The sequence below is a fragment of the Haemorhous mexicanus genome, chromosome 19 (assembly GCF_027477595.1).
Source record: "Haemorhous mexicanus isolate bHaeMex1 chromosome 19, bHaeMex1.pri, whole genome shotgun sequence".
Taxonomy (NCBI): Eukaryota; Metazoa; Chordata; class Aves; order Passeriformes; family Fringillidae; genus Haemorhous; species Haemorhous mexicanus.
The window spans coordinates 3,974,097-4,002,067 of record NC_082359.1 but is presented as its reverse complement, the minus strand read 5'-3'; the positions used below and the strand labels follow the sequence as shown (position 1 = coordinate 4,002,067).

General features: G+C 46.6%; 2 protein-coding genes across 4 annotated transcripts; both read left to right on the top strand.

Annotated features, from left to right (window-relative positions):
• The first annotated feature begins 20 nt into the window (after window positions 1–20).
• Window positions 21–15,401, top strand: TMEM233 (transmembrane protein 233). Its single transcript, XM_059863714.1, has 3 exons — window positions 21–285; window positions 7,816–7,950; window positions 13,568–15,401. The coding sequence occupies exons 1-3, from the start codon at window positions 97–99 to the stop codon at window positions 13,577–13,579; spliced, it is 336 nt and encodes a 111-aa protein (XP_059719697.1). The 5' UTR covers window positions 21–96; the 3' UTR covers window positions 13,580–15,401.
• A 4,896-nt stretch (window positions 15,402–20,297) lies between these two features.
• Window positions 20,298–27,759, top strand: PRKAB1 (protein kinase AMP-activated non-catalytic subunit beta 1). 3 transcript variants are annotated; one of them, XM_059863336.1, is made up of 8 exons: window positions 20,298–20,317; window positions 21,746–21,920; window positions 22,329–22,495; window positions 23,410–23,503; window positions 24,204–24,318; window positions 25,507–25,640; window positions 26,129–26,197; window positions 26,282–27,759. In XM_059863336.1, the coding sequence occupies exons 2-8, from the start codon at window positions 21,756–21,758 to the stop codon at window positions 26,357–26,359; spliced, it is 822 nt and encodes a 273-aa protein (XP_059719319.1). In that variant the 5' UTR covers window positions 20,298–20,317; window positions 21,746–21,755; the 3' UTR covers window positions 26,360–27,759. The 3 variants fall into 3 exon arrangements, with proteins under 3 accessions (XP_059719319.1, XP_059719317.1, XP_059719316.1); XM_059863334.1 differs by lacking the exon at window positions 20,298–20,317 and adding an exon at window positions 20,785–20,908; XM_059863333.1 differs by lacking the exon at window positions 20,298–20,317 and adding an exon at window positions 20,925–21,301.
• Window positions 27,760–27,971: the final 212 nt, after the last annotated feature.

Sequence of the window (27,971 nt, the reverse complement as noted above, 5' to 3'; positions counted from 1 at the left end):
CCGTCCCGGGGCGGCTCCCTTGGCTCGGCGCCGCTCGGTCCCGCCTGCCCGGAGCGCTGGGCTTTCCGCGCCGCCCGCCCGCCGCACCGCAGCCCCATGTCCGCGCTCCCCGCCGGCGCCGACATCAAGCGGGCTCTGGAGAACAGCCCCGAGACCAACATCGAGGATGAGCTGCCCGACGGGCCGCCGCAGCCGCGGCCCAAGAGCTACCTGCTCCTCAGCATCCTCGCCTGCTTCTGTCCCGCCTATCCCGTCAACATCGTCGCCTTCGTGTTCGCCGTCATGGTGAGTAGCACCTCCGGCTTGGGCTCCGAGCGGCCGCCGCCGGCCCCGGCAGGGAAAGGGGCATCCAGCCGCCTTGGAACCGCTCGTCCCGGGTGCCTGCGGACACCGCGTGAGGCAGCGAGCCTGGGAGCATCAGCAGGCGCGGGCAGGGGGACCACCGAGCTATCCCAGCAGCGATGGAAAACGTGGAGTGAAAGGCAGTTTCCAACAAGTTTTTGCTGTCAGGTGGCAGGTTTATTCCAGTTAATGGGGTTTGTTACATCAACTAAGGCGCACGCTGAACTGGACAGAGTATCTGTATGAAAGTGTCAGCTGGAGAACAGAAATCAGGTTTGGTTTCTGCTTTAGTTAATCAAATATAATAGGAGTGCCTTTTTTCCAGTAAACAGGCTCTTTGATTCTATTTGTTAGAATAATAAAGCTGATGATAATGATTGCAGGTTGTTGGCAATTGCCCATGTAAATTGAGTATCAAACACACTGAGAGAAACAGCCTTACTCCTACAACCCGAAATTAATACACATTGTCCTTAATAACCCAGCAATCCCCTTAACTTCCAAAGGATTGTTGGAACAGAATCTCCTTCTCTGAGTTAAAAGTTGCAGAGTCAGATCCAGAGTTTTTTAGTCATATACATGACCAGTGTTATCAGTAACACTGCAATGTATTTCTGTTGTTTAGGAGCTGAAAAAGGTTTAAAACATGTTGTGTATTTTCATCCTTTTCTCTGACAGCCAAGCTGAGAAGGTAAGTAAAAATGTAGTTATTTCTTTTTGCAATTAAGTATAAGAATATCTAACTATGTCTAAAATATCCCAAAACACACTTTGGTAAAGTGTGATGAGTAAAGATTGATGAGAAATCACATTGCTGAAGTTTGAAAACTACTATTCCAAAGCCATTGTTTAAATCTTGGTATTAGTTGTCTGCTTCTTCTTCTTCTTTTTTTTTTTTTTTTTTTTAATTTTGTTCCCTCTGTGTTTATTTTCTTTGTTGTTACCTTAACTATACAATATGCTTTATTCCTTATTTTGGGAAGGTTTGGTTCTGCTGGTACTCAGCATCCTTTCTGTCCATGGACACTGAGGGTGCTATATAAAGTAATGAGAGCTGATGATCTGGGGCTGGGAGCGTCTGTTCCCTGTGACACTGCTTTCATCAAGGTGCTGGGGCTGTACAGAAGTTAACTGTCAAGGACATAATTTGGCCTCTAAAGATTTTTGCACCCCATATGGAGAAATCTCCACCCACAGCCTGGTTGAAGTTCATGCAGGCTTCTGGAGTCAGGCATCAGTAACTGTTACCAGGGGATGTGAAGGAACCAGGGTGGGAAGAGCACTTCCTGAATGCTGAACAGCCTGTGCAGGTCTCAGCTGCCCACTCCCTTACAGGGGGAAACAAAAACCAGACCAATGACCTCCCCTGTCTGGGAATAGCTTCTGTTTCAACACATCCTACCTAAAAGCTCTCCTTTTCTATAAAAATAGCATGTCCAACTTCTTTTCCACAGCCTAACCCCCCTGCCTTTCCAAGCTGCAACCTGTAACTGCTGCATTATCCTCAGCTGCAGGTTCTGCACTTTAGCCTGTGCTGGTTTTATTTCCACTTCTGCTGGGATCTGCACCCTCCCTCCCTTTCTCAGCTGGAGTTGCTAAGGGTTAACACTGAGATACAAGAGTGGATTATTTTCTTTTCTTACAGAAGACAACTTTACAGTCTGCAGAGCTCACCTGAGACCTTGGGTCAGATTTAAAGACCCTCACAAGTGGATTATCTACAAATTTCCACTTCATAAAATGGACCTAAAAGGAAAAGTCCTGCTGGCTTCTAGAGGGGGCATGGTTCAGCGCCCTGTGTACCTGTGTCATGTCCTCCTTAACTGTTCTAAATTCAGACAATGTTTTCACTCTAAAAGTAGAGTCTGGGCTCTAACACACCCCCAAAATAAGTGACAGATTTGTCTTCAGTCTCTTCTGTCTCTTTTGCTGCCCCATTTACAACTCCAGCACTGGTTTCCTCACTCCTTTCTCACCTTTGGAGGCTCAAACCTCACCGTTACAGATCTTACCTCCTTTACTTTATTTTTAGAATAAACCTTTTGCAAGTTCTCCTTATTGCAATAATAACTTTCCTTGTTCCTTACCTGTCTGTTTCTCATGGCAGGGGTCAGAGGAGAGCTGGTAGAAAGGGCATTATTGGCATCACTGTGTTGCCATATTGGCATTACAGGAGCTCCAACGAGCCACTGGCCACTTGCAGGGTGAGAACTGCTTGGCATTTTTGGCAAATGGAGTTCTGTTTTCCCCAGGACTCCTGGCTGTAGGATCACTGCTCTCAATACCCTTCTGCAGCCCCAGACAGATGCCATCAGTTCTGCTCCTTGTTGCTTCCAGCAGCTGGGTCACTGTGAGCAGCTGTGTCACATTGCTGTGCCATCAGTTGGCTCAGACAGCCCCAGGGACACCCCCTCAGCTCTGCCCTCTTCTTGCCCATGCAGGTGTAACCACAGGCAAGAGTTTGGGGGCAGGAGGCTTCTGTGGCATAGGAGATTTCTCTGGTGTGGGGCTGGGGGTGGGCACTGTGTCACTGAGCTCTTTGGTCCTTCTCTGCAGTGGTGAACCCAAAGAGCTCTCAGTGAGCTGTGCCTGAGACCTGGCTGGGGTGGACTGGCTATGTCTGGCTCATGGGATCAGAGCTAGAGGGAGGCTGTAGAATAACTCTGGGAAATGAATTGGATATTTTCAATGCCAGCTCTGAGGTCTGACAATTGAACACGTTTTGTTGGCCTTTCTCAGTACCCCCCTTCAGCTGTCTTCATTTCAAAGATCTCTATGTCAGACTAGTTCTGTAATTCCATAGGGCCTTACATTTGTAACAACCTCCAAACAGTCTCTCCAAAGATATTTCTCACTGATTTTTGCTCCAAACTCCCTCTTGCTGTTGACACATTTTTGTTTAATCATTTCCATGCTTCAAACAACATATGTGGTCAAGCTGTGACAATCTTGGCTCATCTGCCTCTGATAGTAACAAGTTCTTTGTCTGCATTTGTTGCTGTTGGATTCAGATGCCTTCTCTTTATATGGGTTTCCCTAAGCAGAGACAACAAATCAGAGGGTGGTGGAAGCCTTGGGGACAGGAAAGGATGGACCTTGCTTTCTCAGGGAGCCACCTCTTCTAACTGGGATCCTAACGAGCCATGTGCAGTGTGTTGGCTGTGCCCAGCTCAGTGACCAGCAGAGTGACCAATGTTTCTGTATTTAGAAAGTTTACTTGCAGAGTTTATTATTTATACATCCCTTGTTAGGGAGCTTGTAGGTACCTGGATATCTAACACCATATGGGACAGTCTGTACTCACTTCAGGAATATTAAACAGCATATTTAATATTCAGGAATATTTACCAACAGGGCTTAGCAGCTGCTGTTAAGGCATTTTTGCCAGGCCCTTGCCTTTGCAAACTGGTAGGTTTTTGTTTTTCCTCAGCAGCACCCTGCAGAGTCAACTCCCCTTTCACGGGTCCTGCTCAGCAACTGCCTGTTCTGAATTGCTCCCCAAGTCCCCCCTCTCCTTTGTGCTTCCCTGTGAGCTGTTCCTACAGTGAGGAGTCACCCTGAGTCAGCAGGTCTGCTTCTTCCTCAGGTCTGAACTAGAGAGTGTCTCCTTTCCAGGCACAGCCAATTGAGGTTCACCCAGCCTGGCTTATAGAGCCTAGAAAATGCTGATCAGAGGACCTCAGTCTGGTCTGCCCAGATCTGTAAGAAATGTAGAGGAAAATTTCTGAAGTAACTCAGTGTTCCTTCATGGTTTTGCCATGATCAGTGCTCTGGGAGTGTGGAACAGAAAATATACCTAAAAAGGGATTAATATTTTATAGCTAATTCAGTGCATTTCTGTTCACATTTCTGTTCACATGAGGTCAAGTCACTTTATTGTTGAACTGAGAATGTTTTATAAATAGATGTGTGTGAACCTGGTGAAGTCACTGAGATTACTCAAGTAAATAAACAGCTGCAGAACTGTGGCTTTAATTTACATTATGACTTCATAGCCAGTGAGGTAGCAGAAACCTGAGAAATCATATGGTGTTAGGCTGAAAAGGGCTGAAATTTGTTTTAAAAGTTGGACAGACCAAATGCCTCATACAGATGCTGTGTTCTCAATGTATTGCCCAGCCCTTGGAAATAAACAGATGTAACAGTTAAAGTTTTAACAGTTGATGTTATCTCTAATGTTGAAAACTGGAAGCTTGACCAGGAGCCCTTTGAAGCAGATGGAAGTAATGAATTTCAGAAAGCTTTGCATCAGACCCCAACCACTCCCTCAAACCTCTTATTTTTTTATTGAATGCTTTCTAAGTTATTTCATTTAATTTAAACCTCTTCATAGAGAAACTTTGGTCTCCTTCCGGACTCTCCCAAATCCTATTCTTTATCATTAATGTTGTTTTCCTCCTCTTCATCGTGGATTTATATTAAAATGCCATTATTTATTTAAGTTTGCATGGTGAATTATTTATGCAGTACCTGCAGAAATCACATGGACATTTTCCAGACTTCCTAAATACATTAGTAAAATGGCCCAGAACTGCAAGCTGATGCTGTCAGGTCTTGCTTACAACTCTGTCTCACTTTTGAGACCACAAGCCTGGGAAACTGAGTGGATGGTGTCTGCAGAACCCCTCTGCAGATGCCATGCAAGGGGAGTCCTTTGATAAGAGGGAAGCAGGAAGTCCAGGGCCAGGGTGTCTGTGGTGCTTCTCTGTGTTTCTCCCTGCAGCCACAGTGGCATTGGTGCTTATTGGCAGACACAGGAGGAGGTCAGTCTGCTCAAGGCCAAGCTGAGCTGTGTTTCTCCTCATAATCCTTTAAAGACCTTTCCAAATGTACTTTGAGAAAGCTCTTCTGAAGCCAGGCCTGCTGGGGACAGTGGAGTGGCTTAGGTGAGAGGACTGTGCCAGCTCCTTTGTAGCAGGATCAGGCCTGGCACTGTCCTGTTTGACCGTGTGCTCGTGTCCATCTCTCATTTCCATCTCTGCCCTCTTCCCCCATTATGTGCTTTCCAACCTCAATGAAATCTGACAGCAGAGCAGAGGTTTTAGTGATATTCTTTGGGGACACAAACCAGAGAAATGTTTAGGCATGTGGGCTTCCAGGAAGGGAAGAAATGTATCAGTTCTCTCTTTAAGGACATGAGTGCATCAACATCTCAGCCTTTCGTAGACTCCAGAGAATAAGTACCTGCACTTATCCTTGAGATGCAGTTCTAGGAATGCAGGCTGTGCTGCTTTGGGACTGTCTGGGCTGGGCTGATGCTCCTGCAGTGCTGACACCATGAGTGCACCCAGCCCATTAGCTGTGTGTGCTCACTAATTGACACGGCACACACATCATGCCCCTCATTGCTTTCCTGCTTTGGAGAAATGGCTCTACAGCAGTGTGCTCTGAACTTCATCCCTTTCCTGCCCTCCACAGTCCCAGCTCTTCACTCTGTTGTTCTGTTTGATGCAAAAAGTGATTTATAGCCGAAGCACTTTCATTATAGCATTTGGTGATACTTCACACAGTCATTTTCTAGAGACAATCTGAAGTCTCTAGTCCAGAGAGCAGTTAATTTGATCAGGTCCCCATATCTCTCCCCCTACTCTTCCCATTTCTCTGATATCTCCTGAAATATATACAAGATACTAAAAACCATGTTGTGACCAATCTGATTCCCTGAGGAAGTATGCTGAGTTCAATAGTGAAATCTGATCTAGAAATCTGGACTCAGTGTTATGGCTTATGAACTCAAACTCTCATGATTTTACAAAAGAATTCTGAGGAATAATGCCCTTTTTAATGCTTTGATAGCATCTCATCCTTGGGAAAAAAATTCTACAGACTGTGTTTAGACTCATGTACTACAGTACTTTGTGTGGTTCACTGAATCTTTTCCTTTAAAATAGCTTGGTTCAACCAAAAATTAATTCAGAAAATCCTACAGTCTGTCTCACAAAAGCCTTGAGGGTCAGAGTGGTCCTATCACACATTGCAATCTGAGCATGTAATGAATGTAAAGCATCTGCTAAGTCATGGGTGGGTAGGGAGAAACTCATGGGGATATCTGATGCACACCTCAAGATGGAGAAGATAATAATTATAAGTGTCTTCCAGAAATGCAAAGGAACACAACTTCTAGCCCATGAGGATGGCACTAAGATGTTTTGTACAGGTGACCTATATTTCTTTGGTTTGTATTTTTCCCACCACTAGCAAACTACCTATTAATTCTTCAAACTTTGTTTGGAAAAGTAAAGTATTGGGAAAATAGGTAATTAGTAAGCTTTTTAAAGTCTTGCTGAGACTTTCTCTTAAAATGCAGCCTATTTATGCTCTTTTTTATGCTTATAGTCTTGTAAAGCATAAGAATTTATCTCACTACTAGTGAAGTGGCCAATTAATAATTCCCATATACTACAAAACTATTTCCAAAGATAAAAGCCACTGGTTTATGCGAGTGGGTTGATGGTGGTTTGACAGCTTTTATGCTGGTGTGTGTGGTATTTTTAGGGAGGAAAGATGAATCTGCCTCCATGTTCTTAGAAGGCTAATTTATTATTATATTATATTATATTATATTATATTATATTATATTATATTATATTATTTTTATAGAATACTCTACTAAACTATACTAAAGAATAGAGGATACTTAGAGGCTAGAAGATACTAATGAAAAACTTGTGACTCTCTCCAGAGCCTTGACAGAGCTGGCTGAGATTGGCCATTAAGTTAAAACAATTCACATGTTGGATAAACAGTCTCCAAACCGCATTCCAAAGCAGCAAAACACAGGAGAAGCAAGTGAGATCATATTGTTTTCTTTTTTCTCTGAGGCTTCTCAGCTTCCCAGGAGAAGAATCCTGGGCAAAGGGATTTTTCAGAAAATATGACGGTGACAGGTGTGTATCATATAAACAAAGCCTCACCACTGAACAAAAACAAACAAACAAACAAACAAAAAAAGAGCTGTAACTTCAATGAAAGGTACTGAAAATTGTCAGTGATGGAGAGAGATGGGGAGACTGACTCAGTGATCAGAATCCAATTTTATTGTGGGATACAAACGCTTCTATACTATTTCAGGGAGACTGGCAATGGGTCCTGCAATGATTAGGTTAAAATCACAGACACAAAGTTATGCATTTAACAACATCTCTTGCTTGCAGAGTTTAATGGGATTTTCTTTTTCTGGTAAACCCATTTAATATAATCTTTTTGCAATCCAGGTCTAATTTTCAAAGTTCCGTTTGCTTTTGCCAAGGCATCCTGTTATCAAATCTCTTATGTTAAGCAGGTCCAAAGTCCATGATCTGTCTTGTGTCCCCCAACATTCCAACAGAAAATGAGTGGAACAGAAAATTGGACTCCCTGCTTAGCTTGGCAGCGGACATTGATTTGTTCTGTTGGTTCAGAGCTGCCATGCTGCTTTGCCAACAGGTTTGTGTTTGAAAGGCAGAGCTGTGATTCCCTGTTTGCTCTCTGCAGGCTCTGAACAGTTACAACCAAGGGGACATAGAAGGCTCCAAGCGGCTGGGTCGCAACGCGCTCTGGGTGGCCGTGGCCTCCATCATCATCGGCCTCATCATCATCGGCATCTACTGCGTGGTTCACTTCACAACGGTGAGCAAGGGCCCTCACAGCCCTCCCTGCAGGCCTCCAGAGCAAGGCACTAAGGGCTGCCACAACCACCTCTCTTTATCTATCTAGGGATGCATGTACGCTTTCCAAAAGGATTTTATCATATTTTACGCGTTAGAAAATTCTGTTGTCTGTGGTTAAACACAAGTGACTCTGCCTCAGCAGCAGGTGGTTTTCTAGAAACTCTTGCAGCTCCAATAAGTTTTTCCAGTTTTGGTCAGTTGCTTTTTGGTTTTTCTTCTCCTCAGCTCCACCATCTTTCATACCAAGTGACCTGAGATCTTTAAATTTCAGGTAACAGAGTCTCCCAGGTGCTTATTTTCAGTCTCAAGGTCTGGCCAACAGATCTTTTAACTCTGCAAGGAGGAGACAACAGTCAGTTACTCCTCTACTGTTTGACAGTAAAACAGATGACCAGAACTATATCAAAAGTGACCAAAAATGTCATTGTGACTTGTGTCTCTGTGGGGTAAGGCCCTTCACTCTCCATGCTATGTTATTGCCCTCCCACACCTGCAATAATAGAAACAAAGCTCAACAAATGAATCTCTGGGGTTACCCAGCTGGATTACTGGAAAAGAGAACAAAAGCAATTGAGGGTATTGATAATCTTTTTAAGGTTGTGCAGCAATATGTTCTTTTCTCCACAGTACTGTGCACTTCCCATTAAAATAACCAATTTAAATGAATTTATTATTGGCTGGTTTGGTTGGAGGGCATTTCAGTGCACTGTACAAACTTATGCATAAGCTATAAACAGAGAACACCCCATTTACCACTGAAATGAAGACACCTCTGGGGAGTGGAATGGAGTAACTGGTTAAATGTGTACAGCATTTTCATACAAAAACTGAAGTAGAGCATATTGAGCTGCAGGGAAGTTACTGGACAGGGGGTGCAGCTCGGTGGGATATTATTAGATGGTGCTGCAGACTTTCAGTGTTCTGTGCATTCATTAATTTTCTGTGCATTTTGCAAGCAAGAGTCTTGGTTCAGCTTGTGTTCAGCTCATTCAGCGCTGGCAGATTTAAACCCAGGGACCTTCAGGCTGGGGGTGCCAAGTTTTGTTATTGACAGCAGCAGTAAATTCCACCACCTTACTCATCATTTCTCAGGCAAGAAGAGCAGCTCAGTTATTTTTTCAAAGAAGGGGAGGGAAGGGCAGTGTGAGGAGTGGCAGACAGCACTGACCTGAAGCACTCACAGTGACCAGGCAACAGTAAACCAGGAAAATACAACTTTGTTTTTCCTTTGAGGACTTTTTAATTTGAATTTGGTTCTGGGTTTTTTTTTTTAAGAGAAAACTCTGTTGGGTGGAAGCAGCCAGGTGCTTGGGAACCCTCAGTACACTGCTGGGATATTAATTTCTGTACATAGTTTCCACAGAGCTTTCTTGGCCAAATGGTACCATGACTTTTGGGAGGAGTCAGGGTTTACTGGATTCACTCTTCTCTGTGCCCTTCCAGCCTCTTCACTGCTCCCCTTCTCCCTCTCACTTGTCACCCTCCAAAGAGCCTTTGCTTCTAGAAAAGGATTTGATGGCAACAACAGTCTTTTGATGTGGAAAGGAGTGAACAGAAGCACCAGCTGGTCTTTCCACTCTTCATGCTTACCTCTGTTGCCTCACTCTTGGATACTTTTCCTTTATACTAAATTGTCTTGGTCTGATGTTCCACTGCTGTGAATGGCTTTGCACACTCCATTCAGTGACCTCACAGCCATTTGTGCCTTTCTCATGATTATTTACTGACAGCCACTTTGCTGAAGTGATTGTAAATTAATTCTATGCTAACTTTAATATATGTTTCAGAATTAGTAAGGTAGCACAAAATAGCCTTTATACAATAATATGGCAGATTTATTTGATCCCCATTAAGCATAGATTTAATGTTTCCATGACCTACACATGCATTTTTCTTGGAAGTTAGACTTTAGCAGTATGTATGAAAAGCTTCAACCTTCCAAGATTGATTCCTGTACTTTATCCACTTGAAATTAATCAGATACCACAGTACCCAGTTCTCCCTGCTGACATTCCTTGTGACTTCTTTTGGTCTTCAAGGGATAACAAATCTCACTGCAAATTACACTGGGGAGATACTGCTGCCAGTATCAAAGATGCAAAGTGTACTGAGAACTGAAGTTCTCTTCCACAACATGAAGCCTCTGAGAAGCAACAAAAGTGAGACATCCAAGTCAGGTTGGCAGGGAGGAATCTCTATCAATTGTTACACAACTTTTCTTATAGGTACAGGAACTTGAGTCAGGGCCAGCTGGCTCTGAAGCCTCCTTCAAAAAACTCCACATGCCTAAGCCAAGAGAAAAATATCGAGTCAGGTGTGTTGAGGGTAGAAATGGTAGAAGTTGCAGAGAGAGGAAGAGCAGGAAATTCCTGCTTTGAGCAAACAATGATTTTATACCACCAATAATACTCCCAAATGTACCCCCAATAATAGTGGCAGACTTGGGAAGAGGAAGACCCTTTCACTTTTCAGCAAACCCCTAATTCCAAGTGTCCTCATGTGCCTTCCTTGCTTTGTTCAGTCACAGAGCAACAGCAGCACAGGAATAACAGCAGCCAACACCTATGTCTGCAGGGAAGAATCAACCTTGACTCCTCCTTTTGAAGATTTACTCGGAGCTAAGTCAGCCTGGGGCTTCTCCTGCTGCCTTGGAGAGCCTCATTTGTCTCAAACACTGGCATGTTATCTTTAGCTAACATATATTAAGATATGTAGTGAGACATATTCATATCCTGGAACAGGGCCCACCCAACACTTGGGAACCATCTATGATCTGCAGCCATGCCCCTAAATGTAGGCAAGGGGAAGCCATCACTTGCATCACTGGAGCTGACAGCCCAGCAATAAAACTTGTGTGTCCTGATCAGTGTGAAGTGGTGTGTCCCTCATCCTCTGAGTGCAGAGCTGTGGTGTGTGTGAGATCAGGGCTGTGCCTCATTCCACACTGGGCCAGATTTATTCTTACTCTTCCCCATTTGCTTTTAGCCTCCCCTGTCAGCTTCCCCTGTGCCCCTGCCTTGCCAGTCCCAAGTGCTGAGCTACATTTCCAGGCCTTGCTCAGATGTAACTTTAGCTGGTATTTGTGTCACCACAGTCTGCCCTGCATGTGTGCCTCAGGCATGTTGTCCATCAAGAACTGCAGTGAGAAATGTATTTGCCTTCCCTGAGGGGACACCACCGTGACCTGGAGCAGGGCAGGGCTGTGTGCCACAGCCTGTGTGTGCCATACCCAGCTTGCTCCCACCCAGTGCCTCTGTTCTCATCATGTTCCTCTCAGAAACCTTTCCCCAGACTTGCACGGGCCTGGAGTCAGCCTTCCCACCTCCAGGCATTTTGGTGATCAGCCAAAGGTGGTGATTTTGTCAGTCAGTGAGGGCTCTCAAGTCATTGACAATTCAGAGCAGCCTCAACATTTTTGAAGCAGATTCCAAGTTCTGTTTTGTTTTGGGTTTTGCTGACACGAGACAACCTTGGATTACATTTGAGTTCTGCTGGCGGGGTTTAGGGAAACAAAAGCCTGAGCTGGATACTCCTTATTAAGTGAAGGAATCCTAGGTATCCCAAACCCTCTTCTTAACTGGATCTAAACATGTCATATTCTACTTCATGCTGTCATGTGAGTAGTTCAGAACAATAGTCAGCTCCTCAGAGCACACACTTGTAGACCACCTCTAGTGTCTGAGTGACACTTTGCAGTGCTGCTCAGGGCTGAACTAGAGCTCACATGAGTTTGGCCACCCAGCTGAGCCACAAGGCATTTCACATACAGCCCACGTCTTCTATGCTCCTCTCTTGTGGACTTCTGCAGTCTGGACAAGTAGGAGTGAGCCAAGCAGAAATGTGGAGGATGAGTGAGAGGTGTTAGAGAGAAGTAAAAACTTCAGTAGACTGAGACAGCAACAGTTTTGCTCTGAGGAAGGAAGCCAAAATGCTGTGATTTTGGAATTCTATGCAAACCATTATGATATTTTAATGCTTTCGTAGAGGAGCCTGAACTTCTGACCCCTTCCTTAATCTCACTTGATTTAGAACTTCGCCCCAGGGAAGCCACAGAAATGCCACCTGTCAGCATGGCTTCCAAGTAACACAAGCCAGCCAGGCAGTGAGGGAAACACCAGCGTGCACTGCTCAGAATCAGAAGGGTTTTAAATCGAGCACGTGTGCAGTAATGCAGCATTGGGAATTCCAGGTAGAAGGAAAAGGAGTAAGTGTTTAGACTGTGCACCAGGGACAGATGTACACAGTTACACATACAGTTTTCTCACCGACTTAGAAACAATCCTTCAGGAGGAAAAGGAGTGCAAGATTATTTTTAATGTCTCTGCTGTCCTGTTCCTGAAGCTCTCAGAAGCCTTTGCAGACATTCCACTCAGTGACTGCCTGTCTTTTAGAGACAGAACAAGCTGAAGACCAGCACGAGGACAGGGATTACTCAGCCAGCCTCCAGATCTTTACACTGGCCATCCCGTCCTCTACACATTACCATAAAAATAAACAAGTCAGGATCTTGTGCTGCAGGGACTGGCCTGCCAGTAAGGGACAGAGCTCCAAGCCTGGAGTAAGGGCCTTCCTGTTCTTTAATTCTTGGTGTCCACCCAGCCAGGGAGCTCATACTGCTGCTTTTCTATTGTAAGGGTACATACTGATTATTTTCTTGATCCTTACCTTGTTTCACTGGATTTGTGAAAACATAGGAGCCTAAAGTCCTCTACCTGTCTCAAAGTATTCCCTCAGCTGGGAGGCTGAGCAGTGGCACAGTGTGCAGGTGCACAGACAATGTGGTTACATCAGCCTGAGTTCTTAGCAAACCACATGAAAGATCCTGGTGCAGAAAGAGCTGTTTCATCTGTGCACAGAGGAGATGTTCTCACAATGGATTCTACCCATGAGTAGCATCCAAGAGCCAGTCAGCAAGTCACTAATGCTGTCTGCAGGATATATTTACTGGGCAGTGCCTTGGGTCCCAAATCCCTCCTTGAGGAGCTGCTAGAATGTATCTGCCTCATGGAGGAGATCCCTCAGGCTGCAGCAGAACCCGGAATCCAGGGATGTGTCAGGGAATAATGGGTATTATCTGAGAGCTTTCCCCTACACAATAATTTGAGGGAACTCCTCAGAACCTTCCTCTCCTAATGCAGATGCACAGGACAGGTTTCCCAGTACTTTTAAAGCACGCTGTGTGTTACTGTGGGATTTACCAAGTTCTCCACTGCTGGAGGGTTGTTCTTGTCTGACTGCTTTATGTACCTCTCCAAGGAAGCAGAGATGCTGTTGACCTCATGAATCTTTGTCAAGTAAGAGCCCATTTCCTGGAATGAAAGGCCCTGATTTGCATTGATTCAGGTAACCCAGTTTAAAAATTCAGTTCGGATTGACAGATGACCAATGCCATTAGAAACTCAGCTCTTTGACTCAGAACTGTATTGAGCTGCTAGTCTAGAGGGATGTTTGTTAAGAGAACAAGTACCACTAATGTGGCATAATGTATCCATTAGATCTGTAGAATTAATAATTTAAACTCACAGGGCAAACTCTGTCTTCTCCTCCTTTAAACACACATATTTCTGTCCTTGCAGCATGCTATCTGAAGACCAGGACTGCCCTTGGATGATATCAACATGTAAACCTCTGGAGAGGGAAAAAGAAGAGGTGGAAACCATTCCAGGCTGTTAGCTCTGACCCTACAAGTCTACAGCAGAGGCATGTTGCTGGTGAATGAACTGATAGCCCAGTTAGTTAATCAGCATGGCGTGACCAGGTTTTCAAAATTATTTATTTATAAGACATCTCAGTATAAAGCAGCATTTTCTCTTTTACCCGAATGTATAATGAGATCTTGCCCTAAAAAAAATCCCTTTTCTTTCTGTTTTCCATGGAATGTATGCTGGATCTGTGATGTTCCCCAGCCAGACAAAGCCAACATATCCAGACTGTTTATGGTGCACAGTGTAAGATCTGATGCACACAGCCCACTGAAGCTAGTAGGAAAACTCCTGTTACTTCTGGCAGATTTTGGATCAGGCCATTAAGGATTTTCTCATTACTTTAAAATAGTCTCAACATGACACAACTGTACCCAAGGGTTTGTGATTTTATCCTGCTCTGTGATTTTATAATGCCGTGGGCGCACTCTGACTCAGCAGCTGCTTTCTTTTGTCATCCTCAGCTTTTAGAACTTTACCTTGGATTTTTAAACACCTGGGACCGATTTCAATCACTTGATTATTAAGAGAGACTCTTCTTCCATAACATCCATGTTTTTCTTAATGATTTATTTTTGTTTTGTTGTCTTTCATTGTTGCACTCCTTTGACTTAGCTCCTGTCCTGCATTAAATTTGCACTGATCATATTTTCCTCTTTAAACCTCACATATGTAAAAAGTTCCTATTTTTTTTATCTGACGAAAGATCTTCTTTTTAAACAGATGTCCTTCATCCCTTTGTTGTTGTGCTTCTAGCAAGGCACATAGTTTCATTGTATTCTGCTTTGTTCATGTGGGTTTTGTTTAGCTCATCCTCTCATCTCAATGACTGGTCTGTGTGTCACTGCAGTTAGAGATGGACAGACTTCTGCACCTCTGCCTAGTTACAGACACACTTCCTGATCCTTAGACACTACTCAGCGAGCAGCCTCAGGTTCCAGAACTGATGGCCTCTAAATTACTGCACTTTCTTGATACCTTGTGAAAATCTAGCATGGGACAGCTGTTTTTATTAGCTGATTCACAGAATACAATTGTTTTGTCATACAAATGTTCCATATTAAAAGGAGTGAGCTCTGGTGAGCATTCAGAGGTGGCTGCACCCTCAGCAGTTGCTGCTCTGCTCTATTACCACACCTTCAAGCGAGCTGTGCCAACTTCCACTCCCTCTCCCTGCACCAACATCAACCTGGAGCGACTGCCCAGAAATCCAGGGAGTTCTGCAGGTGCAGGTGAGAGCAGAATCATCTGTCAGGAGTTCAACAGCCCATTAAAAACAACAAAAAAATCCTCCCAGAAACCTTTACTTGTTAAAGCATATGCCTGGAAGTAGCATGTATTTTTTTGTGCCTTGATATTATATTTTCAATGTGCTTTTTCGCTTTCCTTCCTGCCAAATTCTGTTTTTCATTGAAGTCAGTGAAGCATTACCTCTCTTCTTAATTACTGCAGTATTAAACTTCACAAACGCTGGTGAAGTCAGCTGATTTATTAACCATTTACACTGATCAGATTTGTCCACATGGGAATCTTGCCACTGATTTTGATGATCCCAAGAATTGGCTGTTCTGTGAACTCCTCTTTGGTTTTTGAATACTATTTTAATGGTCTGATATGTCTTGTGGGACTTTTAGTAGCTTGCCTTATTATCAGATATGATAGAAATGTCATTGACAAGTGGAATAAAATTACTTTTAATTCATGTCTATTCTGGTATGTGGGAAGTGTCTTTCCTAAGTTTTGTTACCTCTTCTACTGGAAAGAGTAATATCCCTTTTTCTAACCCCTTGGACAGTTTCAGAATGAAGTGAATCACAGCAAAAGGAGGTTTCCAAAGTTATGTGGGCACCAGAGAATAGGGAGAGGCAACTTGAAGTATTTTTTTAACTGCCTGACAAAGGTTGAGATCAATAGGAGCTAGACACCCGACTTGTTCAGAAGCTTTTGAAAACCATACTGGAAATCTAACTTGCATCTTGTTCCTCATAAATATCTTTGAAGTCTCACTCTTAATATAATTGAGAATTGAGCCATTGTACCTTCAGTGCTTCTGAAGATAAATGTTGGTACCTTACAGTGCTATTGATTGGTATAAAAATAAAGGCTTTATATTAAACCACTTAATGTGACAGACAGGAGAGAATGCAGCAATTCCTCTAATGTCCTTAGTGCTTCTGTGTCATAGGTAATCTTATTTTTGCTTTACTAATGTATTGGTATTGGTTCTCTTCATTTATTTATGTTTACATAAATTTTCAACCATGTTTGGGAAGTGCAGCTTGTGCTGGAAAGAGGTATGGTCCTTGTACAACCACATTGTTCTGATGTGTGAGAGAGACATCCCAGAGCAGGCAGCAAACACAGGGAGCATAAATGACATTTTAGTGCCCAAATCAGCAAGGCCCTAGTGCCAGCAGTGGGTGTGGAAAGCAGAATGCAGGTGTCTGACTGGGGAATTTGTGCCTGCTCCCTATTTAGAGGGGCATGTATACAAATTCCATTATCTCTGACAGCTCTGGAAATTACCTGTTCTTCATTGTCACACATCTAGATTTGGATGTGGTCCATTATTCTGCATTGGAGCTACCTTTTTTGGTAGGAAAACACCCCTGTTATATGATATATGTGCTGAATGATGTTATTTGATGATACAGAGGGAGGTGGGAAGCAGTAAGATGTATTTCAACTCAACATCTGTGTCCTGGGTTCAGGAACAGAGTCTTTGTTCTGCAAAGCTGCTTCAGGCTTCCATTTTTTTGGACACAGTGTCCTCACACACTGAAGGCACCAACTTATGCCTCAAGTCCAGCTCCCTTTTCTTTCCTGCACATATTACAGGCAGAGACAGATGGCAACTTGAAATTGCTGGCCTCAGCTCCTGGATCATGTTGGCACCTTTGGCTTCTTACAAGGCAGCTGCATTCTGCAAAACAGCCCAGTGCATGTATCTTGATATGTAATCCTAGAAGAGGCTTCTAAATATAAGTGGGGGTTCTTTGCTGCTGTTTGAAGGGGGTCAGCCAGACACTCAAAACGTGGTGTAAGTTTCATCAGATTGCACCAAAAAAAAAAAAACAAATCTCGGGGATAATATGAAATTAAATTCTTGGGGTGCCTCCCTGCAGGCACACCCAGGGGTTTACAGCTTTCCCCTGAAGACCAGAACTGGCTCTTCAATTTATATGGTTGCAGCCAGGATCCATGAGTGGTGAGACTCCAGAAGTTGTAACTTTTGGACCTCTGTCTTTGGATATGTGCTCACAGTGTGTTCTGCCTCTCAACCTGGAAATAGGTTGTATCTGGTTGCTGCCACAGTGTCCCTCACTCTCAGCATCTGTTCAGGTGCCTCTGCTGAAACAGTGGGCAAACACCTCTCTCTAGGCTCATTTCCTCCCCTGCACCCTAACTTGGTCTGCCAGTTATTTATTTCTGATTGCCTCAGAAGGGGGAAGATGGAGTCATCTCCCCCATTCGTTTTTACTTTGTGTGTTTGTGTGTGCACACATGCAAGAAGAGTTGAAGGGCTGAATTCCCAGAGGCAAGTAAGATCTAAATACAAGGAAAGTCACTGGACTGATGGGGGCCAAGCTGGCTAGAAACATCCTGGTAAGCTGTTCAGGAGCCTTTGTGGAAGGTGGAGTGCACCAAACCTTGACCAGCTGTAGAACCTACCCTGGCTTTGTAGGAGATAGCTCCAGGCAAGGCTGGAGCCCCCAGGGCTCTGCAGGGCTTCTGCCTGACCTCCACCTTTCTGAGACAGCCCTCAGCCTCCACAGGCAGCACCTTCATGCTCAAAAACTACCTAAATGTTGGTTTCCTCTTAAAATCCTCCAACCTCATTTTGAATTAGCAGGTGTGCAGTGTTGGAGCAGAGAAGGGATGCAGTGGTGTGTGAGGGATTTCTTCAGTGCACTCCCAACTTTCCGTTTCCCAAGCACAATGGCACGTTCTGCACACACAGCAGGACACGTGTCCCAGAGATGGGACTGAGCCTCTGAGGAGGCTGCCCAACCTCCTCTGCTGCACTCCCTGCCAGCCTGGCAAAGGGGGCTAAACCCACAAGGGGGCCTGGAAACATCCATCAGCCACTGCAAAGATGGAGCAACAAATTTGGGATCCCAAGGCATGGTAAGAAATTAACTCTGTCTTGAAGTCTGGGGTAAGTTCTGTTCTGCTCCCACACAGCTCACTCTCGACAGCACTCAAGCTGCAAGAAGCACTTGCTCATGTGTCCTTTATAATGTGATTTATGGCATGTGTGAATCTGATCTCCCAGCTCACGACTGAGGATGGCTCCTCTGGGTTTGTCATCTCTCGCTGTAGGGCTGAGTCAGCTTCCACACCACTTGCAATGACTTCTCTTTGGCTAAATAAGCTTGCATCATGTCAAGGGAAAAGAATTTTGCCAGATCTCAATGGATTCTTCAGGACTCTGAACTGCACAGCCTGAGGCTGAAGGCATTTCTTTTTGACACCTACTCTGAGGTAAGAGAAGGGGAAACTCCACTGGAAGGGAAGTATCCAGCCCAAAGCAGGCTGCGTGGTCATGGTGAGCCGTGGCAGCCTCATGTTCACTCTTCAGCCAGTATTCAGTGGGGGCTTAATTGCCTTTTGATTTTAATCAAATAACAAGAGATATAATCCAAATAGTGAAAATGAGAGATTCTGGCCTAGAGCATGGTGTTTGGTGAGTGTCATCCCTGACTTTTGTGCCTGAAAAGCTTGTAAGGTTCCTCTTCAACCCATCTAATCCAAGACATGCATTCCCCTAACACAGGACTATCCTGACCTCAGACCTGTTCTGTTTGGCCCTTACTCTCTCTTCAAGTGAGTCAGCTGATAGAGAGGGACTGTAAGTGATATCTCCAAGGGGTTAGAGTGACTCAGTAGCAAAGATGTCACTTCACTTGACCCCTCAGCCTGTACAGCACCCAAAGTGCTCTGTAATGATTCCCAGAACTTTGACTAACTCTGCTGAGTCTCATCATTTTAAGAGCCAAGAACCGAACTGCCTTAAAATTAACTTCTGACTAAGAAGATTTAATAGTCAGGCCAGGTCTAGCTCATGTTTACTAAAAAAGGTAGGTGTGAGGGAAGGAAAAAGGAGCTGAGCTTTGCTTTTGGCTACTGACATGGCAACTAACAGAGACCACACAGTTCTTCATGTCCTGCAGGTCTTTTACAAGCCTCTGCTTTTAAAACCTCACATTGTCCTAGGAGGTGGTGTGGCACAGCCATGACACCAGATGAAGCATTTCATCAATTACTTTTATCTTGTTTTATGGGCTGTGAACAGTCTGAAAGTGATTTTTTTTTTTTAAGGGAATTTCTTATTCAGAATTAGTTACTTGTGTTTTCCCCTGGTCCTTTTTCCCCAACAGGGGCAGAGGTAGAAAAGGTATTTTGTAGTCTTCCTTTGGAATGTGGAGGCTGGTTCAGATGGGGTGGAAGAGGGGGAGTTTTTATGCCCTTCAGGCTGCAGAGCATAAAAGAAGGCAAAAAGTCACAGATGCTGTTAAAGGGAGGAGCAAAACTCCAGAGTTCCAGAGAATCAGTGGGAGGCTGAGCTCTGCCAGGCCCTGTGGCTTGTCTTTAGCTAATCCCTCACTTCCCACATCTCCTGCACCAACAGCTGTGAGGGAATGGGGCTCCCACTCAGGCTGAGGGGAGAAAACAACACTCCAGTGAACGCAAGGACCGTGCACACAGACGTGTGTGAGGAGGTGGGGGATGATTTAGGTGTTCGTGGTGTGATGTCATCCAGCCCTCTCAGGGAGCAGCACCTGACAAAGCGAGTTACAGCTGATTGCTCCAGGAGTGTGCTACACCCACCTGTCAGGGCCAGGGGAGACAAGAACCAGGCCTGAAAGGGGAGCAGACACAGGGAAAACAGGGAGGAGAGGGCAGCAACAGTGAGGCTGAGATGCCTTCTCCATGGCCTCTGTCCTGTCCACAGACCAGCAGCTCCCAGAGGTTTGGCATGGAGCACACCAAGGATGGTTCATCACCATAGAAGGAGGAACCATCACCTTTTAACACCAGACTTTAAAATGAATGCTTTTACCCACCATGGACTGCTTACCACAGCCTCGTGATCTGCTAACAGTCCTTAGCCTCGTGATCTGCTAGCAGTCCTTACCCTGCAGTTTGTTACCACTCTGTGGTTCCTAGAACAAAAAACATTGCAAAAGCCAGGCCCCAGATGAAGGTACCATAGCCTGTAGTGGGTCCATGTGGCTGTTGTGCAGATCATCACAGTGGTCCTGGATGGGCAAGTGATGGGCAAGACACGGTACCCTGTACTGCAAAGAGTGCTGGCCAAGAAAAGTGGGGAGAACAAAACAAGCAGGGTTGGAGACAGGGCTTTTAGGAGCACTAAGATGTGTGAAATGCCAAAAGAACAGCAGCTGCATTTTCTAGCAGGGTCTGTGTGCAGGGCTGGGAGGAGCTGCCGGCACACTCTGCCCTGGCAGCCTTGGCAGCTGTCCCGGGCAGGGGGTTCGGCCCCCAGGGGCAAACAGGGAGCGGCTCTTCCCCACAGACAGCGGCAGGCAGCGCTGCACGGCACAGCCATCCCGGCACGGCTCTTCCCACAGTGTTACAGTGTGTGGATGCTTCCATTTGGTAGGAATCCTTCTGTCTCTGTGCAGGTTGCTTCTATTAGTAATGACAAAAAAGAGTGCACCGTTCTCTTTGTAAAGAGAACGGTGACACACCTGCAGGCCTCAGCTCCGGGGCTGTGAGGAAAGAGGAGTAAAAAACCAGCAACAGGTGGGGGAGAGCCAAGGGTAAACAAGATAGTGTGAGTGGGAATGCTTTGAGAAATGTATCAGTGTAATTTCAGCTGGGAAACATTTATCATTTAAGGACTTGGCCTTCCATCTGTGCCCCTCCAGAGGCCAGAGCTGACGGCTCCAGCACGCTCTGACCGCGCTCAGGGACGCGCCATTGCCCGTGGCTCCAACACCGCCCTCAGGCGCTGCCCGGGGCACGGCGGCTCCCGGGGCGGGCACGGAGCCGTGTCCGGCAGCAGTGGGTGCTGAGGAGGCGCGGGGGGAGCCCGCCGTGGAGCCCGCCATGGAACCCGCCGTGGAGCTCGCCATGGAGCGCGGGGCAGCCCGGAACGGCCGAGCCGGGCTCGGTTCCCCCCGGCGGGCGCGGGCCCGGCCCGGCGGAAGCGGAAGCGCGGCGGCGGCGGCGGGAGCGCGGCGGGCGGTGGGTGCGGGCCCGGCGGGGCAGGGCAGGGCAGGGGCGGCTCCCGGGGTCGCGGTCCCGGGGCTGCCAGGCCGGGCTGTGCCCCCCGTGCCCCGCGGAGGTCCCGGTGCGTGCCCGGGGCTGGGTCTCTGCAGGCGCTGCCGCCCCCGGAGGACAGCGGGGACAGAGGGAGCGCCAGCGGGACTGAGCTGTTCCCAGGGAGCGGTCACAGCCCCGAGGCTGCCAGAGTTCCAGGAGCGTTGGGACACCGCTCTCAGGCACTGGGTGGGAGCGTTGGGTGTCTGCGCAGGGCCAGGAGCTGGCCCGGGTGGTCCCTGTGGGGCCCTCCAGCACGGGACATTCTGTGGTTCTTTGTTTAGAGCCCCTTCAGCTGCTCTCAGCATCCTCAGCAGGGTGAGAGAACTTATTCTAGTGCGGGCACATTTCAGGCAGGCTGCTTTTGGAGCCTTCCGACAGAAGGTTCCCCTGGTGTTGCAGCTGGCGAGGTGCAGCGCTGTGTGCACGGCGGGCAGGAGGCAAAGATCGAGCCCTTGGCCTGGGGGGCACACAACAGCTCTGTGCTGTGTGCCAGGGACCTGCTTGGTCAGCTCCCTGCCTGGCTGGCTCTGGTAGAGGTGCTCGTGTATAGAACTGTAGCACATCATCACAAGTGGCTAAAAACTGTCACTCAGTGCCTTTCTTCAGAGTGTGGTGTCGCTTTACAACGGGTTAATCACGTTGCTGAGGCTCTTCAACTCAAAAGCACAGCCCAAGGCTACTGATGAGTGTCCTTTCCTGCCTGCTGATGTTCCAGCTGTAGGAGTACATGAGCCAATCTGGCTTTCCCTGCTCTTTTAGACCCACAGAAATGGGGAACACGAGCAGCGAGCGAGCGGGGCTGGAGCGCCATGGGCACAAAGCCACCCGAGGGGACTGCTCAGGGGGAGCCATCAGTACCAAGGAGGGGGACAGACCCAAAATCCTCATGGACAGTCCTGAAGATGCAGACCTGTTCCATCCAGAGGAAATGAAGGTATTGCTGGTTTGTTCTCCCAGCATTGCTTGCTTGGAATGCTCTGAGGCTGTTTGCAACCTGCAAGGATTTTGTCATTGAGTTTACACAAAGCTGTCCATCCCCCTTCCTTCCCATGCCAAGGAGAGAGTGAATTGGTGTTTAAGCAGGTATAATTGGGGCTGGAGGGAGGAGCATTGTTTTGCCTTCCACTCTTCCTGCAGATTTGGAAGGCTTTAACACCTTTGCAGAATTTGTGCAAATGAACTTGTGAACAGTATCTAGAAATGCATTTTGTGTTCTGCATCTGACAAAACCTGCTTGTAGGAGACTTAGAGAATGGTGCCTGAGGGCAAAAAAAGTGTTCAGTACAGCTAGTCTGAGTCTGCCAGGAAAGAACCTTTTTTGATTGAGACATTGTGCTTGTAGGCTCCATTGGAGAAAGAAGAATTTCTAGCTTGGCAGCAGGACCTGGAGGTGAATGACAAAACTCCCACTCAAGCTCGGCCAACAGTCTTCCGCTGGACTGGAGGAGGGAAAGAGGTTTATTTGTCAGGGTCCTTCAACAACTGGGGTAAAATTCCTCTGACAAGGAGGTAAGGAAGTGCTGCTGCAGTGTGTCCCCATGGACTGGCAGTGCTCAGTGCCATGAGGGAGGTGGTCAGCTCAGAGATGGGATTGGGCTTGATTTACCACTGTCCTGCCTCTCTCCTCACGGCCTTGATGACAGTGTGGCTTCTCCATTCTTGGATGGCACAGGGTGGAAGGTGAGCTGTGTGTCAGTTCACTGGGCACAGCACACAGATAACCCCAAACAGTCCCTGCTCTGAGTCTGTGCCTGCAGCAGGCCTGGGCAGTGGAAAGGGGAGCTGGTTCCAGCACAGGGTCTCTCTGACACATCCTTGCCATGTCAGTGGCTTTTGCCCAGCTCGCAGGGCCCAGAGGCCCGTTGGAGCAGCATCAACTGTTTCTCAGCTTTTTTGAGATGCTGCTAAAGCCTTCTGAGGAATCAGGGAGTTCACAGCCCAAGGAGTTTGGAAATTGCCAAGCAGCAGCTCTTCAGACCCAAAGTAACCCAGAAGTATCGAGTTGCTGCTTTTATCTGCTCATTGTTCATTTATTTCATGGGCATTTGGGAAATGCAATTTATGATGGCAAATTCTGAAAGGCAAGGAAATATGAGAAAGCTGATCTTGTTCCATCAGCAGATAAATGAGGTCTCCTGTGCTAACAAGTAACATGAAGATGTCAGAGTGACTTTACAAAAGCTTAGTGCCAGTTATGAGATGTCAGGAGTGTGGGGGCACTCACTGTCACCGAGGAAATTATCCTGAGCATTAATCACAATTTGATTCCTTACCTTTGGATTGCATCAGAGATTCCCTGCCTGTTTAAGGTTTCGCACGTTGAGGAGGCTTGTGCTCTGTGTCACAGTGTGTGTGTGTCACAGCTTAGAAACCAAGGCACTTTTCAGAGTTCTGCAGGGCTGATTGTTTGTCTTTAATTCCAGTCACAATAACTTTGTGGCAATCCTGGACCTGCCAGAAGGAGAGCACCAGTACAAGTTCCTCGTGGATGGGCAGTGGACACACGATCCTGCAGAGGTAATGTTTGCTTTGAGTCACTCTTTATTGATTGAGGCATCTGAAGAGGAGAAGGGGGCTGTTCAGGCTGGAGAGAGAGAGTTTCTGATGCCTGCTGGCCTGGGTGGCAGCATCAGCCTGAGCTCAGAGGGCAGGAGATGCAGTGAGGGACAGGATCTCTTGGCCATTGGTTTATAAATGATGCCAAGCTTTTCTTGTCCAGTGCCAAACTGCCTTTTAGAGCATTGCAGCACTGCTGGCAACCCAGAGCTGCCTGTGCCTTCCTGGCTCTCTGTGCCAGCATGTTGCTATTGCTGCTCTAGATCTTTTCACAGTCCGGTAATTGTCCCAAAACCTTCCAGGCCTGTTTTTCCTCCTCTGCTATAAAATGAGCTTTAACCCCAGCCTGCCCAGCAGTTCCCCACGTGCTCAAGGACGCAGTGTCCAGAGCTGGTGTCACAGGTAACTCCAGCCCAGAATGACCCCTGCCTTGTCTGGAGCCCTGTGGGCTTGGCAGGTTCAGCTGACATTTTCCCCTCCCAGCCCTTAAAGTCCTGCACTTTCTCTTAACCTAACACTCACTGAGCTCTTCTCACTTCTGGTTTTGTCATTTCAAATGTAATTGTACCTCATTCTTGGTAATGCTGATTGTGCAGTTCTGAGAACCTGTTAGTCCCACAGGCTTTTTTTATTCTGGTTTTTCTGTCTTGTCTTTTACCAGCCAGTAGTAACCAGCCAGCTGGGTACTGTCAACAACATCATCCAGGTGAAGAAAACTGACTTTGAAGTGTTCGATGCTTTGATGGTGGACTCCCAAAAATGTTCAGACATGTCTGGTATGAGCTCACTGGTAACTTTATGTCACACTTTTTAGAGCTGTTCAAAACTTCATTTTCCCTTTTTATCTGAGTTAAAGCTCCAGCAGAGATTAATCCCCACTTGTGTCAGGCCCTGTGATGTGTGCAGGAATCACAGATGCCCAGAGGAAGAAAGGGGAATGCACAGAGGAGGAAGCCTGTGACAAAGCAACGCAGCTCTGATGAGGAGGAAGTCCTGGGTGCTCAATAACTTTGTTTGCCCCTGCTGTGTGCAGTGGCTGGGTTTAGTGCAGTCACTGGTGGATCAGTCTCTGCTTTACCACATCAAACCATCGTTGACAGCCTGCACTGCTCCTCATTCAGTCTTCCTCTGCTAAGGAGGTGGCTGAGGAGCCAGGAGTTGCACTTTAGCAGGGAGAAATTATTTGCATCTCAGTCATAACACATGCTCAGGACCATCCTCACAGTGTAGTGTAAATTATCTGCCAAAGAATAATGCAAAAAAGGAATTCTTGCCTTAAGTTTCATGTTCCAGTGTAAGAGGAGAGAGGTGGGGTTAGCTTGAGCAGTGTCTTAGGTCAGCCTTGCCCTGTTGGTTGCTGAGCTCTGTAGGGATGGAGCCATGACTGAAGCAGCACCTTCCACCCTCCTTCAGCAGACCTCTGAGCCTGAGGCAGGAGGTGTGTTTGGGTGTGTTTTGCTCTGTGTGACTTTGCCCTGGACAAAGCCTTTTTGGAGAAAGTGTTATGTGATTGTGGGGCAGGCCAGGAGGAGATGCTAGCAGATGCCTTCCCCCACAGGCTGTAGCAGTGTTTCCTTTTCTTGATCAGACTTGGAAGGGCTCTTCCCACAGCCCAGTCTGCAGGGGGGAGCAGTTGCCTTTCACAGGTGCATCCCATGTTCTTGCCCTTGTAGGGCAGCCTGCACTGTGGAGTGTTAGCAGGAGAAGTGCTGGGCAGAGGTGACAGAGAAGTTCTGAAGTGCAGTTGTGCCCTCAGAACTCTGCTGCCCAGAACCTCACAGCTCCTCCAAGTCAGACTTTGGGCACCTTAAATCCCCTCTTGGGCAGTGACTGATCCTCTGGCATTGCACCAGCTGCTGCAGTTGTACTTTAGTGCCATTGATTCCTTTAGGCTGCATGTACCTATAAAGAGCAGATGTTCTTACAAAGTATTCAGGATGAAATATTTACCATCTCTCTGGCAGAGCTGTCCAGTTCGCCCCCAGGACCGTACCACCAGGAGCCCTATGTCTGCAAGGCAGAGGAGCGCTTTAAATCCCCACCCATTCTCCCCCCACACCTGTTGCAGGTCATCCTGAACAAGGACACAGGCATTTCTGTGAGTGCATCACTTTGGTTTGCTAAATAATGCCCTTGAGGGTGGGAACAGATGGGGAAAAATCTGAATGTGGGCAAGGGACAGCTTAGGGAAAACCTTAGGATGAGTTGTTGTGCTGGTGAGTTCCTTATTATGTATGTCTAGATGGATTCATCTGAAGTAAATCTATTTTTCTAGTTGACTGTGTTTAAAATGGAAAACTAGAATGTTGTTTTCCTCCCAAAAGCTTAATCTTGTTAACTGTTAAGACCCCAGAAGCACATAAGGGATAATCACAGCCTGATTCATGGTCCTGGGGAGGATGCAGAGGGTTTTAGCCGGAGGGACCTGGGCTTGTTCTGAAGTGGTGACTCTGTTTGTGATGGACTCAGCAGGAGCAGCAGTGATGTATGGGGGTGTGGCTGGTCACAGATGCTGTTTGTCACCCCTCAGCTGTGAGGAGTGAACTGTGGCTTCTGTTGCTGTCACACTGTCCCTTTTCTCTGCAGTGCGACCCCGCTCTGCTCCCTGAGCCCAACCACGTCATGCTGAACCACCTGTATGCACTTTCCATCAAGGTGAGAGGCCAGGGCATGTCGTGCCCAGGGGCAGCCGGGGTGTCTGGCCATGGCACGTGCTCACTTGTTTTCCCTCCCCTGTAGGATGGAGTGATGGTGCTCAGTGCTACACACCGTTACAAGAAGAAATACGTGACCACTTTGCTGTACAAGCCAATATGAGCGTCGCAGTCATTTGTGACCAATTGTTCTGGGCCAGTGCAGTCTCAGAAAAAAATGCTTCACTTAACCAAATGTACTTCTGCTCTGTGCTGTAGCAAACAAACTCTGATTTCATATTTTTCCTGAGACTTCCAGGTTCTCCTGTATTTGCCTTATTTTGTTAGCCCCGCCGTGGAAGTTCTTGGAAATGGCAGCTTCCCAGCAACCAGACAGGTGGCAAAGGTGTCAGTGCCCCTTGTCAGCTGAGTTAAAAAACCACCAGTTTAATTAGGCTGAATAATGTCAGGGCAGCAACAGATCCAAGAGCTTTAGCAGCAAGGCAGACTGGGAGTCTGCCAGCCCAAAGTCTGGAAAGTTCAGGATTTGTGGGGAATTTGATTTGAGCATAACACTCAGCAAAAGCAAGCTCATTACTGCTTCCATTGCTCGTCAAACACTCTTTCAGTAGCAAGTTCCAAACTTGCCTGGCTGAAGTAAGTGTGAATGTTGATGATTATTTTGTAGCAGCCTTTCCTGGGCAAAATCAGCAACATAATAATCACTACAAACTCATTATTATTTTACGGTAGAGTGGGGTGCACTGTTTCTACTGTGAATAGCTCTGTAGTTTTTTCTCTTCATGAGAACTGAAATACATCTTTTCCCCTGTGGAATTTCTGGTAAAGACAACCGTTTTTAATGGCTGGATTTTTCTGTAAATCATAATTGTGTCTTTCAGCAATCTGCTTTTGGAAAACTGTTTTCTCTTGCTGTCACTGATGAGGACTTCCTTAAGCTGGGAGAGGAAGGAGATGGATGGATTCAGTTTAGGGATGAGTTCCTCAGTAACAGCCTTAGGGTGACTGTCAGTCTCCTGTGACAAGTGGCCAAACTCACCCCTCAGTGTCAGCAGAGTGCTGGATACAGCACCCTCTGTGCCCAGGGCTGGAGCTGGGCAACTTTTTATTCTGTTTCTGTTTTCTCAGTGATTCTAGTAATGCCAGGCTGCCTGTCCTTGGTGCTGACAGCCTGTTTTATCCCAAAACAAATGCAACATTAATGCAAACCTGCTGCCAGTGTGCTTGTTTTGGTGCCTGGGGCACCGTGACCGTGCCAATGATAAGCAGCCCCTCCCACTGTGGGGGAAAGCACTTTGCACAAGTCTGTGAGGACTCTGGGTGGGGACAGAGCTGCAGCAGCCAGCATGGGGTGAGCCACAGTGGGAGGTGCCTTGCCATCCTGGGGTCTGTTCACCGGCCTTGTTGCAGTATCTTCAGTAGCTGAGTAGATCTGGGTCTAGTGCAATGGTTTTCTCTGAAAACTCTTTCTTCATTCTGTGCTATGGATAGTATTTAGTATTCTGAACTACAGAATTGCTTGTTTTCAACCTCTTTAGAAACAAATAAAACATTTTCAAGAGATGTGGGTGATTTGTCTTGTTACTGCTGTTCCCACCTGTGGTAATTTCGCCTCAGTGAGTTATTTTGTTATTACATGTGATTTCCTGATTGCAGTTTTATGCCTTGGTGGGTTGTACAAGCTTTTCATTAAATGGTGCAGATTGAAACACTTTCTCCTCTTGCACTCAGTGAACAAGACCGAGGTGTTCATGCTTATTTGTGATGTAAAGTTT

Coding starts and splice junctions, on each gene's coding strand:
- TMEM233 (XM_059863714.1), top strand. CDS start 97: ATGTCCGCGCTCCCCGCCGGCGCCGACATCAAGCGGGCTCTGGAGAAC. Junction 286..7,815: donor CCTTCGTGTTCGCCGTCATG/GTGAGTAGCACC, acceptor TGCTCTCTGCAG/GCTCTGAACAGTTACAACCA.
- PRKAB1 (XM_059863336.1), top strand. CDS start 21,756: ATGGGGAACACGAGCAGCGAGCGAGCGGGGCTGGAGCGCCATGGGCAC. Junction 24,319..25,506: donor AAAATGTTCAGACATGTCTG/GTATGAGCTCAC, acceptor TCTCTCTGGCAG/AGCTGTCCAGTTCGCCCCCA. Junction 25,641..26,128: donor ACAAGGACACAGGCATTTCT/GTGAGTGCATCA, acceptor TTTTCTCTGCAG/TGCGACCCCGCTCTGCTCCC.